The 14,904-nt window shown below is 37.3% G+C and overlaps 2 protein-coding genes across 4 annotated transcripts in view; both read left to right on the top strand.

Annotated features, from left to right (window-relative positions):
* Nucleotides 1-2,809: 2,809 nt before the first annotated feature.
* Nucleotides 2,810-8,427, top strand: olfml1 (olfactomedin-like 1). The gene is made up of 8 exons (XM_015045223.1): nt 2,810-3,256; nt 3,822-3,925; nt 4,019-4,209; nt 4,334-4,437; nt 5,402-5,590; nt 6,607-6,787; nt 7,714-7,873; nt 8,016-8,427. The coding sequence occupies exons 1-8, from the start codon at nt 3,140-3,142 to the stop codon at nt 8,170-8,172; spliced, it is 1,203 nt and encodes a 400-aa protein (XP_014900709.1). The 5' UTR covers nt 2,810-3,139; the 3' UTR covers nt 8,173-8,427.
* Nucleotides 8,428-9,351: 924 nt separating this feature from the next.
* Nucleotides 9,352-14,904, top strand: part of LOC106955196 (uncharacterized) — a 41,760-nt gene continuing 36,207 nt past the window's right edge. For 2 of the 3 annotated variants that reach the window (XM_015045219.1, XM_015045221.1), the window contains exons 1-7: nt 9,352-9,632; nt 10,623-10,710; nt 10,793-10,900; nt 11,110-11,296; nt 12,251-12,376; nt 13,414-13,537; nt 13,985-14,054. In XM_015045219.1, coding sequence (XP_014900705.1) covers nt 9,490-9,632; nt 10,623-10,710; nt 10,793-10,900; nt 11,110-11,296; nt 12,251-12,376; nt 13,414-13,537; nt 13,985-14,054 — 846 coding nt within the window. In that variant the 5' untranslated portion in view covers nt 9,352-9,489. The remainder of the gene's footprint in view (nt 9,633-10,622; nt 10,711-10,792; nt 10,901-11,109; nt 11,297-12,250; nt 12,377-13,413; nt 13,538-13,984; nt 14,055-14,904) is intronic. The other variant, XM_015045220.1, reaches the window with a different exon arrangement.

Here is a 14,904-nt window from a genome sequence, read left to right as displayed (position 1 = left end):
TTTCTCTCAAAATAAAACGAAGCCGTGCCGCTCTGTTCTCCGTGACTGGGAGAAAATTCACAGACTTATTTGGTAAAAATGCCTCAAAATGCTCATAAGTATAAAGCACTGAGTTGTTGTGGATCTCGGATGTAATACTCATCATTTATTGTTGACTCTGGACTCTGCCCTTTAAAAACAACTCTCTCCATTGTATCTCTGCATTTCACCCATATTATTACTATTCTCTCATGGGAAAAAAAAATAAAATATTTACTTTGATTTTTAATTTTAAAACGTTGTTTTCTTCCCCATGTTTGACGTCCATGCTCTCCAGACTCAGTCGTATTGACATAGTGGCTGTTTGCTTCGGCTTGCATTAAAAACTCATCATCTACCAAACACAAAGACTGATGCAAAAGGTCAAGAGACAGAGGGTGGTGGAAGGCTGGCATCTCTCACTCAATCACCAAGACACAGTGATTCAAGCACACATGCTCTTACATATACTTGGTAGGAAAACTGCACACAATTATTTACATTCTTCTGACACACATGCATGCATTAAAAAGGACAGATGCCTGGTTTTTATTTTTTTCTGTAAGGAAATTGGTTTGCAGCATTGTCAGCAGGGGCATGCATGAATAGACAGCAATATATACATATACCTACACAAACAATAAACAATGACATTTAGGGGGTGTGTATTGTCTGCTATAACTTTGTTTGCCATCTTAACTCTGTCTTAACTCTTTCATAACTCTGTCCATGCACATTTTTTCACCAAGGTGGTCCCAGCAGTTTGCTGGCTGTTGTCACTGTAGCAGTAGGACAACTGTTCCCATGATGCTTTTTGGCACAAAATGTACTACAAGCACATGTTATCCTGTGGTCACTATGCTTCTTAAAGAGGCAGTAATACGTGCTCTCCGGCCACATAGTGCCATTTTATTGCACAGTAAATATATGCAATAAAAATGCTGTATATGTCAAATATGACTTTAAAGAAATTTGGAATTCAATGGCATGAAATTGGGCCACTGTCTCTTTAAGAAACTCTTACAGAAAGTCATCACAACATTGCTCCTATGTTAACCCTTACCATGAGACAATCTCAATCTGCACTCCATATGTGAAGGCTAGCATGTCAAAAAGTTACATGGAGAAATAAAATACACAAAATCCCACAGATTCTTGCACATATGCATAATAAAGTAAACACAACAATATATTACATATTTAAAACAATTCAACAATGTGTATCAAACATACTGTGATTTATGCCACCCCATGCACATTTGCTGCTCATGGGATTCCTGCTGTCATATATGGATGTGAGCTCAGTCACATCTCCTGCTGTGACTCCATGGATATTTTATGGCACTCCTCGGTGAACCATCTTGAATATTTCACGAGGTTACATCTCATTCTGTGTTTACGTATGTAGGTCTACATACATGTAAATATGTAGAGTAACCTGATCACCTAAAAAAGAAAACGCAAAAACTTTGGCTTTGATATTTAAACAGATGTGAAGAAAACAGATTGGATTTATTTTCAGTAATTCTAAATGAGACAATCCCATGACAAACTGTACTCACCTTAGATTTACTGGATTTTCATAGATTTATGCGTTTACGTCCACATCCGTGTCCTCCCTGCCGATATGAAGCAACACATATCATGGAAGTTTAAATCAGGGAAAATGTTCATCGTCATCTCTATTCATTCTCGTTTAGTGTTGAGAGTTAGTTGTAGAAACATCTGAAGATAGAAATATCTGACACCCAGATATGTAAATATTTAGACCAACTCTCCAGACTTGAAGTTTGCATTGAAATTTTTTTTTATTGTTTCCAATCATCTCAATACATTTAGAGAAGACTGAAGGCATTAAACCACTAGGTTTTCATTTGAAAATGCACTCGGTACTTTCCGTTGGGTCCTGGGGTTTGTTTTTTGTCAGTTGTTTATTACGCCAGACCACAGGTAAAGAGCTGGGCAAGAAGGTGGTTGTTATGGGTTTTGTGGGGGAAGAGCAGCTACGCTGTCAGGCTGGTTTTGTTAGCCATTCTACAATGTTCTAGGACGTAGCACCACCTTGTGGTTGCACAATGATATAAACTTGAGATTTAAAATGAAGATGGAAAAGAGGAAAATATATTTTTTTGCTTTGTTCTTTTATGCATTTACTCTAACTGAGTTCCCTGTTTCATATCGTATACCTTACTATGTATCAGAGAAGGTATCCAGATGTTGCCTGCCTTCAAGACAAAGCAGGAAATGGTCTCAGCCCACTCTGAAATGCTCCAGATGGAGATAAAAGGTTTTCTTTTCTTTTCTTTTCTTTTTTTTTTTTCCTTTTAAAGCAACACCAAGCTAATGATTATCTACAAAGGCAGTGACAACTTTTGGATCTAATTCAGAGAGAATATCGATGTGCAGAAAAATAGATGGGAAGTGAAATAAAATTCACGTTAGCATGTTTTAACATCAATAGGAGAAAAAAAAAGTCTACATATATTGGCGCATCTTTTTTTTTATTTTTTTTATTTACATATGCAAATGTAATTTATTGTCTAGCTGACACCTTTTGTATTTCCACATCTGCGTGGAACTGAGGCCATAAGCCAACCGGGCAGTATTCCAGCTCCAAAAAACTCTAAATGGATCCGAAGGTTTTGCTTATTTCTAGCTCACTCTTTGTCTTTTCCCCCTCCTCTACTGGCATCCTCTTTCATACCACAAATGTACAAAATCCGGAGAGGAGGAGAATGAAAGAGAGGCATGCAGAAAGACTGGGAGAGTGGGAGATTGGGAGGGACTGTGGGCAAAGAAAAGTTTGATCAAGCAACTGAGCACAGGCAGAAAGTTCATGAGCTGAAAGACTGACAGCAGCAAGAAGAACGGAAAAGCAGTCAAGCAAGGAAGCAAGAACTGCTCTTAGTACAGGAGGAATGTTATAAAGTGTGTCTGAAGCTGCTTTTCTTTTAGGATTTTGCCAGCTCATTCTTGTTGGAGCCTGATAGAAGTTTAAGGGAGGATTTTGTTGTTATTACAACTCATTTCAGTGCAAAACCTCTGAAGACGTCACAGCAGTTTCAGGTTTTTTTCACTAACGTTTTGGGAATCGAGACACGGGGAAATAGTACCAACGAGGATGGTTCTGCTGTTGCTTTTATCTCTGTGCCTGACTTTGGGATCCGTCCAGAGCCAGGGTTCCTCCCAAGATGCCTTCATAATCCAGTATCTAGAGAGAAGGCTTGTTCAGATGGAGGTGAGTTCATTTCTGCATTACTTTTCCTCAACAACCAGCCACCTTTAATACTTATTCCACACCGGGCATTTTTCTTCTTTATCACCTTGTTTTCAAAGAGTTTGTGTTTTCTTTGGATTTTGCTACTGCCAGATCATCTGGCTGCAATGTTTTGGCACCCTTTCATCTATCTGACTGTTTTTTATTAGGACCTCCTAGTGTAGGAATCTGGATGAGTCAACACAGAATATTTATCTGTTTTTAATGCATGGAAAAGCCCAGTATACCTTACTAGATGTGCTAAAATACATGCTCAGTCTTCTTGCTTCTTAAAAGACAATAAAATAAAGTTTAGAAGTGATTCTAAAACTATGTTCAGTTTTTTTACTGGTTGTTTGGATCAGCAAGGTTAAATAATTAAACAACTAAAGTACTTCTTAGTGATTAAAATTTGTTCTCTCTTCTAACTAAAGAGACTGTATTTTATGTAATTATCTCTTATGTTCATTTAAAATGTTGCTGTACATATACTAACAACAGCTTTATTTGTATTCATTCTATTCCTTCCTGCTATGAATAAAACCAGGAGCGTCTCAGTCTGTGTGAGCAAAACACAGTGAGTGCCACCCAGAAAACCTATGACCTCTCCTCTGAAGTCAGAGGCTATCTGTCCACTCTGAGCAGCTTGAGGTAATCCTCCCTGAATTATCTGAGAACAAGACATGATTCAAATGACGAAATTGGTTCTTCTGACTCATAAATATGTTTTTTTTTCCTTCTTAGATCAGAAGTAAAGAGCCAGGTGGACAGTGTCTCTGTGCGTGTTGACCGGGTGGAGAGGGAGCTGGAATATTTGGAGAACAAAATTCCCACTCAGTCTAACATTGAGATGGAGGAAGCACTGCTAGAGCAGCAGGTAAAAGCCGTAGAACTGGAGCAGCTGAAGAAGAAGGCCAAGATAAATGTGGAGAATGGTAGGTAGCATTTGCGTAGAGGAATGCTGGAAAATGATGCAAGAGGAACAGAGATTAATGCAAATTTTCAGTGATTTTGTTTTGTAAGACAATTTTTTTTCTTGGTCTTATGCAATATATCTAGACTGCAGCATGGCTCTGAGTCAAATCAAGTCTCTTAAGATTGTGAAGAAATCTGGAGATCCAAATGGATGCTGGTTCAAGGACCCTTCTGAAGGATCAAATAAGGTATTTAATATCTGAAAAATACAGTGACTATCACTGTGTGTAATTATGGGGCTGCTAATGCATCAGTTTTCTTATCCAGTTACAATCAAAATATGCTGTGCTTAGTAATGTTATCCCTACTCATCTAAGTTTTCAGTGACTTCTTTGTTGATATTAATATCACAAAAGATTATATTTTCCTGATATAATGACATCAAATTTTCACATAATCTCATCAGAGACAAATAAAATTCCAAAATATTACAAGTTTTGATCAAGGGTTTCTACGCAAGAATTGAATTAAGCTACTTCAATATCATGGTGAGCATAAAAATGCAATGAAAGTGATTTCTTATTATTTTATTATTTTGTTATTATTATAACCACACTTTGTTGAATGTTGTATCTATGTCTATCCATTCATCGGTACATCCATCTGTCAGCAAGTCCATGCACCTTTCCTTCCATCTATCCATCCATCCTTCCTTCCATCTTCCTTCCATCCATCCATCCATCCATCCATCCATCCATCCATCCATCCATCCATCCATCCATCCATCCATCCATCCATCCATGCTTCCATATAGTTTGTCCCATACTTACAAAAGCCTTAATCACTGTACTTTACATACATTTGGGGATTTGAAACTCTCAGACTAGAAAGATGTGGAAATTTGTCATAAGAAATGTGTAAATTTCCCTGCTAATCTGTAATTTTTAAATGTTATATATTCTATGTGTATGTTACAAGTTAGCCTTATCAGATTCTCTGTTTATGGCTCATATTAAGAACCAGGTGGGGAATCTTTGGGGGTGTGGCTGCCTTTAAAGTCAAAAATATCCCCAACTAATTAGGTGTGAAATAGTATTGTCTTTATTCACCAATAAGCAGGCTCGGTTTTGCATCACTGAAAAAAAAAAAACATTTATCGTTATCCTTACATGTTATTTATTTTATTTTATTTTTTTTCCTTTTCTCTTCCAGGTGTACTTATTCAGTGGATTTCGTAACAACACCATTCTGGAGTACAAATCTCTGAAGAGCTTCACAAAGACTTCCACACCTCCAGCAAATGAGGTGCAGCTGCCATTTCACTGGCAGGGCACGGGTCACGTGATCTACAATGGATTCCTGTATTGCCACAAGGCAGATACACCCAATGAAATACTGAAGGTTTGTCACTGAAAGTTTTTGTCAAAGTGCAGTTCTCTATTGAGCTACGTCAAGCAAAGAAAGAAAACAACAGAATAGAGAGGAACTGCAAGTTCATGTTCTGTTGTTGGTGTTATAAAGAACAGTCTCTGACTGCATAGTTTATCACCCTGAACAGGATTTCACACAGATAATCTGTTGAACTCATGGCAGCTGTTGGCCTTCAGTCTGGTCATTTTAAGGAATTGTCGACGTCAGGAAAAGAGTTCTGTGCTCTTTTCTTTGTCCCGCTGTGTTAGCTGAGGACACAGAGAACACAGTGCCAAAAGAAACAAGTTTGTTCCAATGATGCTAATTTTCCCAGGAAACTCTGAGTTTTTATGGGCATCTGTACAACCAGTTCACACCAAAAAATGCATAAATACCTTTTTTTTTTTTTTTTTTTTAGATTTGGGGTTCAATTGTCTTTGTTTCTTGCTCAAACGTGAGGTTATGGTGCATGAAACATGCAATGGACAGATGAACTGAGCCCTTCTCTGTATTAATGCTAGGACTGTTCTATAATAAAGAAACTAAAACTTAAAAAAAATAGCTTCCAACTTATATTTACATTCCGATTCTCATCTGTAATTAAGAAATCTGGATCACAACTAAGAATCACATTCCAGAGAGAAGCAGCTAAAAGATTTTCCTTTGTAGGGTTTCTAGAATTTGCTGTGGGCAATAACAGCCTTTAATTAAGCTGAATTTCGATCGACTCCATTTTGAGGTTTTCATGACAGGATCCACTAGGACGAGGGCAAAGGGTACCAGATGAGCTATACATTCCTTTTGACTTGGGAACACCAAAGAATCATTATGCTGAAAAGCATAATAGGAACGTTTGGATTCTACTTTCGGACCCGTTACTTCTGTGACCTTGCATAAGACAGTGAATGGATAGATGATCTGTTCCAAACAAGAAAAACTCAGGCTCCATTTTCTTCGTTGATGAACACAGTTTGCATTCTTTAAATTATTTCTCATCACATTTAAAGGTGGATCTTCTGAATGGCACTGTGGTGGATAGCACCCTTCTTCCTGGAGCCGGACGTCTTCCCGTCTACAGCCTCAATCCCAACACTTACCTGGACATGGCTGTAGACGAGCTTGGCCTCTGGGTTATCCATGCGGATGTTGAGTACGGAGGAAACCTGGTCATCACCAAGCTAGACAAAGGTGTGACAACCTTCTACTGTAGAATTATTATTTTTTTACTTAATTAATTAATGATAGGGCTGTGTTGCACTCAAATAAAAACTAGCAAATAACTTCAGTTAATGTTTAAACAAACTGTAATAAAACCTTTTATCAATAAACCTCTAAATTTTAATTAATATTCAGTTTATTATATTCGATTGACAAGAAAACCTCATCTAACAAGACAATAAGGTTGAGCTCATATTCAGTAAGCTAAAGCGTGGATAAAAACAATATGTCAATCAATGGCTCTGTCCAGAAAAAAGTATACCAGGACCACTTGACGTTGGAGACAATGCTAAAGAGTAGTTAATTTGGAACAAACGGGGTTATGTTTTCCACCATTAAACATTCTCCGTTATTATTATTGATCATAGAAAGAAACGTAAAATGACCACCACTCACATTCAGTCAGTAGCTGCTATCAAGGCTTGGCTCACGCTGAGAGAATAATCATGACAAAGTTGAGGGACAGTCCACAGTTACATGTGGAGAGATTGTTAATAATGGATTAAAATCTTGCATTCAAAAGACTTAAGAAAGCTTCCAGTTTCTTAACATCAGGCTTAAGAATTAAGAGTCTCTTCTTAATTAATGAATAATTATTTTCCCCACAATTTATTTTGGTGCATAAAATCTTTGTATAGAGCATAACAAAATCTTTGTTTCAGTTGTACCCTGAACAAGTTTGCTATTGCTTTTATACATGTACTTTCTGCTAACAAAAATAGGAAGACTACAGCTTGCATGCTTTGTGCAGGTCCACCTTGTAATCTGTCCCAACCATTTAACAAATGTAATTGTTGGGGGGTGGAGAAAGCACGGGTTTGTCCAGGTTGACACTCAGGCACGAACTGCCAATAACCGATGGATACCATTTTAACAAATGTTGTTGTTTTCACCAGTAAGTTTAGCAGTGGAATACACCTGGGACACACAGTGCAGAAGCAGTGATGCTGAGGGGGCTTTCCTGATATGTGGGACGCTTTACGTGGTCTACAACACGCGCTATGGAGGTCGCTCCACCGTCCAGTGTCTGTACGACATCCATGACACCATTCACAGGTTAGTGTACAACGCAGTCTGAGTGTGCAGCCATAAAGGTCAGGTTTACCAACGACGCACAGTAAAATCATAAACTGCAGTTTGACACATTTTAAATGGATGTGCTTAAATGTTTTATGTTTTCTATGTTGTGTCCATGCAGCAATGAGAGTCCAGTGATGTTCTTCCCAAAGCGCTACACCAGCCACAGCAGCATCCACTATCACCCAGGAGATAAACAGCTGTATGCCTGGGATGATGGCTACCAGACAATATACAAAGTGGAAACACGCAGCAATGCCCAAGTTACATCCCAGTGAAACATGTTTTCTTTTCACTCTTTACTCAGCATCAAAACCTGCATTAACACATCTAACATGCCAAATAGACCTATCCCCCACCCCCCTAAAACAATTACAGTGAAAGCATCAAGGAATTTGATGGATCTCATCAAATGTTACTTCATTCATCCTTTGCTGGCAATGGTTGTGTTCTTTAGTAGTCATGGTTATCATTGTTTCATACAAAGCGTAGTGTTTGTGTCAGAGCAATAAAGATAACGTAAGTTGTGTGCATTTTGGCTGGGTGAACATAATTTTAGATGACTTTGGAATGATACTGTTTAATTCATGTTAGATAGGATACTTTCTATCTATCTATCTATCTATCTATCTATCTATCTATCTATCTATCTATCTATCTATCTATCTATCTATCTATCTATCTATCTATCTATCTATCCAACAAAGCTTGCTCTGCTTGTATTAAAAATGAAAGTGGGCTTCCATCTTCTAAAGAGAGGGGAGTGGGTGGGTAGGGAATCAGTCCAGCTGAATGTGGTCTGCTTTGGTTTGTGATATCTATACATAAAAGCTTCTTTCTGAAAATTAATACTATTTAATTCATTCGCATTTCCAGATATCGACGCAAATAAATATTAAAGCACACCGTGGCTACCTCCTCCCCCCCCCAATTTAATTTAAATTTTCGACTTTTAAAACCTCTTTAATTTGGCTTTCCTCGACCTCATCAAGAATAAACAACAACACTGCATAAATAATTTATCATAAAGTTCGCCAATGACACCTTTTTGGCATCTTGTGACTTGGTCCGGGTCCGCATCATTTTCCAGCCGGCTTGGATAGCGGCGGAGAAGGAGACTCGTATTACGGTCTGCCATGCTCGTACAGCGCGTTTTATTAAACTATCGACGTGCTTTGACTGTACTTTTTATGCTCAAGATAGCAACTCTTCCCTCGCTTCTTGTCATCACTTTTTTTTAGCCCGGTCATTTCACAGGCTGAACGGTAGGTAAAGAGTTAAACAAAAAGAAGAACGAAAGTCTTTATCCCGGGTATTTTCATTTCACAAAGAACCAGATGTGTTAAAATATTTTAAACTATTCCTAAACTACATTTACTATTCTAAGTAAATTATAGCCCATAATCGGAATTATTTTGCCAATGTTATGGTGTAAGAAAATAATCCAGTGACGCTTCGTGACGTAGGATTAGGGGCGTTCTCAAATTTGAATTTCGTTGAGCTTGACAGTAGTTGAACAAAGCGAGTCGTTTAGGAATTTCCTTAATCACGCTATTTTATCAAAACTTAGTAGATTGAAAAAAGAGAGTGAAAAAATGAGAAGAAGAAGCAGCAGTAGCGCCAGCTGGAGAAACCCAACAGATAAAAGGCGCAGTGAGAGTGAACGTTTTGATGAATTCGGCTTTGCTTTCACCAACAGAAGGGAGCAAAAACTTCACCACAGATGTCACGATTACAGGTGCGACACATGTTTGACCTAATTAATGCTGGTTTAGTTCCGTGAAATTAATACAATCTAAACTTGTCATTTAAGGCTAAAGATATGGTTTTCATTTGGTGGTGTAAAAAGTCGTTTCAGTCTGATTAAATACCAGATTAAGTTCAATATTACTTATTAGCAGACCTTTTTTTTTAAAAAAAAAAAAGAGACTTAATAGAACCTGTGACCACATGAAGTAAGCAGAAAAATTCTCACAAAATAGTGCATTTTGACCTGAGCTAAAGTAATTTAAGAGCAGATGAGAAGTCACTGACATTTTTAGGACTGGAAATTGTTACACATCCCTTCCTGAGATTTTGGAACTAGCAAAGCTCTGTGAGAGTCACTATCCAATAATGGATAAATATGGATTGCGGTGGGGTGACTGGCCTATCAAAATTACTCCGAGAGTTAATTTTAACTCATCCAGGAAGTCATGAACCAGAAGACCATCCAAAGCAAAGCAGGCCTTGCATGATTTAATGAAATGGTTCATGATTCCACAAAAAAGAGAGACTGTGAACAATCTATACAATAATTCCAGGTCCTTTTCAACCACACTCAGTGGTGGAGGCTTTGTCCAGAATTAGATTCTCAGGATGTAATGACCTTTTACAAAAGTACCATTGTTCTGCTGTATCGTAATACTAACACAAAAATTCAAAACATTCAGCATCCAGTTATTGCCCCAGCTGGCAGAACTAACTACTGAAAGCCTGAAATGACCACTGAAAGTCAACTGACTATATTAAGTAGTCAGCAGAACTGGGACCTGAACTTGTTGAAAAACCTTCATGTACGATGAAGCTGAAGAGTTTCCCTTTGGGGAGGGACGTTTGGGTTTTCCTCGTGGACCTTCTAACTCCATGACCTATAATTTCCAATAACAGGAGAACGGTGAAAACACGACTGGCTATATTGCTGTGTGTGAACGACATTGAAGGTTATTCCATAAATGTTTTCTGTCAGCTACCCCCAGCTGAGCTCGGTGAGGGTGAAGGAGCTCTGTGAACTGCTCAGCTACTGGAATGGAGCCAGCTTCATCTGCAAGAGTCAGGTTAGACCTTTGTAAGAAACAAAGAGTGAAAACATGTTCCTTACTGTCTAAGCCTGTTTGTTCTTCAACTTATTGTTTTCAGATTGAACGCTTTATCCGGATGGGCATTCCTCCAAGTTTGCGAGGGAGAATGTGGAAGTGCCTTCTGAACGTTGACGGTGTGAGAGAATGTAGTGACTTCAACTACCAGGTAAATTACAGATTCTCTGTTTTTCCATGATATTTATGTTTAGTGTGTGTGTGTGTTTTGTCTCTTTTTTACAGTTTGTCTTTACAACACATCATTAACTTATTAATCTCAAAACAGTTCTTTTATTCTTCAACAGATGAAACATTATACATTTTCTTATAAGAAAAGTTTATACTTTTTTTTTTGTTGTTGTTTTTTCCCCTAAACAGACACGTTTGTCGGAAGTTCGAGGGCCCCTTGTGGATTTGGGCGTCAGTGAATATGGCATTTTGTCTGCGATCGCCACACTGAGTGACACTCAGAATGATCTGCGTTTGAACCAGCGACAGCTCTCAGGCTCAAATTGCTACTCTATCGATGACATAAATCTGTTCAGACAGATCGCCCTTGACCTACGTGAGTTCGTATGGAAACACGCATTTAAAGCCTTACTCCATTCCTGACAGGCTACAGCAGTGCTGTGAAAAAGCATTTAAAGACCTCTTCTGTTTGTGTTAGATACATTTGTTTTATATGATTAAACAAATGCCAACATGAGACAAAGATAGCCTGAGTACATAACAAAAAAGCAGATTTTGTTTTGATGTAAAAAAAAAAAAAAAAGTCGACCAAACCAAGTTTTCTCAAAGAGAAAATAGAAATGCCACATAAGCAGCTTTCTGTGCTCCACTTTCCAGTAACAGCTGTTCATCATTGTGTGTGGCCCACTCTTCTTTCCCAAGTTGTTTTAATTCAGACAATCCCAGTTGGATTTCTAAGGGATGACGTGTAGCTTTGATATCTTGTGGCCTTTTGGATTTTATGATTCCACAGGTCTGGCAGTGATCAGTCCTGGGTGTGGATGGTGAAACTGAACTCGGCTTTCCAGATTTTTTTTTTCTCTCTCTTTTTCAGTTAATTTTTAATTAAAAAATTTGACTGTTAAAATTTGTACATAGTGATTGGTTGTTTCAGACAGCTTTTGTATTTATTTAAGCTATCTTTGATATTGAAATTTGTCTCATCTCAAACATTCAAATATGACAAAAAAAATGCAGCAGTAGATATCACTAAGGCTGCAAAAACTTCATCGGAGCACTACTGATTTTTATTTTTCTCCATTTTACCAGTTTTTTCAAGATATATGTGAAGGGGTAAAAAAATATAAGCGACCTTTGTCTTTAGGTTCATTTACTTCCAATCATATGATTTTAATCCATAATTTTTCCACCATACATGCCACACTACTTCTCTGTAATCATTTGTTTTATATGCATTACAAAGTGTTAAGGTAAGACATTACATTTTCTAATGATTTAGGCTGAGTAGAAGAAATTCATGTTTATTGTGCGTCATCTCATCTGACCACAGAGCGATCCTTTCCAACCCACCGGTCCCTGATGGGACAGAGCTCAGAGGCCATCGAGGGTCAGGCTAAACTCTTCAGGGTCCTCGTTGCTTATGCAAAATACAATCCACAAGCTGGTTACAGCCAAGGTACCGTTTTCTCATAACTGCACACCTCTGCCTTTCTCTCTGTTCCTGACTTGTCCTCTTGGCTTAAAAACCTTACTATGCAAACTTTGTCATTATGCAAAGTCATTGTCTGCAGGTAGACCTCACTGACTTTAAAGGAGAGTTCATATATTTACAAGTATCTCATTGTATACGTTTACTTGTTTTTTGCATTTCCCTGAGGTGACACAGCTGTGTCTATATTTTTTGTTCATTTACATCCTGTAATAAGAATATGCAGCATTGCATTTGAAATAAAGCAAGTCTATTATTTCTATTACTTACACTTGTATTTTAGCACTGAAAGAAAGCTTCAAAGTGAAGCCAAGTTTAAACCATCAAAGTATCCCACGTTTTCCAACAGTGTTTACAAATCTCGGGAGTTTTCAGAAGAGGTGACTGCAATACACATTATGACCAGAAGATGGTAGTAGGGGACAATAATTATGTAGTTTGATAGTTTTATTTTATTTCCCCCCCATCCTGAAGGAGTTCCAATAAATGTGGAGGGCAATGTATTAAATATGCTTTACTTTAAAAATAAATGAATAAAAAAAATAAGCCGATACAGATTAAAATTTGCGAATGAGGTTCTGTTCTGACATTTCTGCTCTAGTTTAGTCTAAATAATAGAAGTACTTATAATTTTGGTGATAATAAACAATAAGAAATAAAATAAATATTTTTCTTCTGAAGAATTTGCCTTTCATTACATGCAAACCAAAGAAGTAAAAGAAATCTAAATAAATATAAAAGCCTTGCTAAATCTCGTCTTTCATTTCATTAAAACTGTTATATAAAATATAATTTGACCCAATAAATGGGCTAGATGAGAAAAGTAAAAATGTTTTTGTTACCTCTGTAGGATCAGTAAGGAAACATTTATTTATTGTTGTTGCTCTGCTAGACACAACCGCTATAAAAGTATTTCAAGCACAATATTTCCATTGAATCTAATTTGTACTTTGTCATCCAGAAAAAAAAAACATACTGTGTGTGCTTTCTTGCTTGTTTCACAGGGATGTCCTACATAGCTGCTGTGCTGCTGATGCAGCTGGGAGAGGAGGAGGCTTTCTGGGCTCTGACAGCCTTGTTGGATAAATCCAAATATCTGGCTGAGCTGTTTGACCTCAGTCTCACAAAGTAAGAACTGAGTTCGAAGGTGCACAACACGTCTTTGGAAAAATTACTTTGCAGTTTTCTGAGAAATCCATGAAATTTGCCTGGAAAAGTATTTACTCTTCAAGTACTTAGCATTTATTTCTGATTTTTGAATCCAATCGGTCTTAAGATTTCTTTAAAACTTTGATCTAAATGAGCTTAAGGATGTTGATATTATCCACCGCTTTCTGGTTCTGAATCTGTTCATCGTAAAATGAACTTTACAATATGTAGCAAAAAGCATCAGAGTAGTGATGCTTTTTGTGTAGATTTACATACAAGAGACAGATGATGAAAGCATTTCATTTATGCACTCTCTTTTCAGTGTATGTTTAAATTCGTTTCCTGAAACTGCGTTCAAAATCCTCTGTCTCTCTCTATTCCACTACAGTCAAACTAAACCGACATTTTTATTCTTCTTCTAATCAGAGTCCAACATCAGGTGAAGGTCTTTGATCAGTTCCTCAAACACCGGAAGGCTCGGCTCTCCAAGCACTTGGTGAGAAACAAAGGGCCTTTGGCTTTACTTGCCAACAACGTAGCGTTTATAGGCTTAGATTTTTTTTTTTTTTTTTTTTTTTTCCATACTTAAGAAAATCCTCAGTTTTGATCTAAACAGCAGTGATAAAAAAAACTTTACTGCACTCATGACATTCTTACAAAGTGTTCTTCTCTATCATGTGTTTATGTTTTTTTTTTTTTCACTCTTGTACTCTCTGTCCTTAAGGATTTTTTTTCCCCCCTAAGGAAACTTGGGGGGGAAAAAAAAACCCCAAAAAAAAAACCTGCTAGTACTGTTAATAAAAAAAATGAACAGATTATTACTTGAGCGATCATTCAGAAGTTTTGAGTTTCATCATCTCAATATTGCTTTGCAATTGTAATAGAGGAGGTAGCACAATAAAAATACTGTCAGGTAAAATGGCATGCGTTCCGTAATCGAAGCACTGAGTCAAAATACGGAGTTATAGTTTTAAACCATCCATTAGAATTACAAAGCTATAGCCAGCATGCTTGTCCACAGGCTTGCCGCTGGAACAAATGAGACATTTAACTAACAAACCCTGGCTTATTAGCTCCTACTTTAGTGATTTGGGTTTTACTATATTCTTACAGAAGTCTACATCTCAAAATACCAATAACTAAATTTTACAGATTCCATTATAATAACTTATATTATTTTCTCTCAAACAGTATGAGTGTTTGCTTTTCAGTTTAAAAATAAATTACATTTTTTTTTTTTTTTTTTGCTTAAAATATATGTGTAAGCATTGCAAGACCATTGTATTTTTGCTGAAACTCTTGTCCTGCCCCATGCCTGGCCACTCTTTTGGGGAAAGCAAATAAAT

Source organism: Poecilia latipinna, unplaced genomic scaffold (assembly GCF_001443285.1).
Source record: "Poecilia latipinna isolate Pla-1442-1.1 unplaced genomic scaffold, P_latipinna-1.0 Scaffold714, whole genome shotgun sequence".
NCBI classification, from domain to species: domain Eukaryota; kingdom Metazoa; phylum Chordata; class Actinopteri; order Cyprinodontiformes; family Poeciliidae; genus Poecilia; species Poecilia latipinna.
The sequence above is the reverse complement of the archived record's forward strand: the minus strand, read 5'-3'. Positions and strand labels throughout refer to the sequence as shown.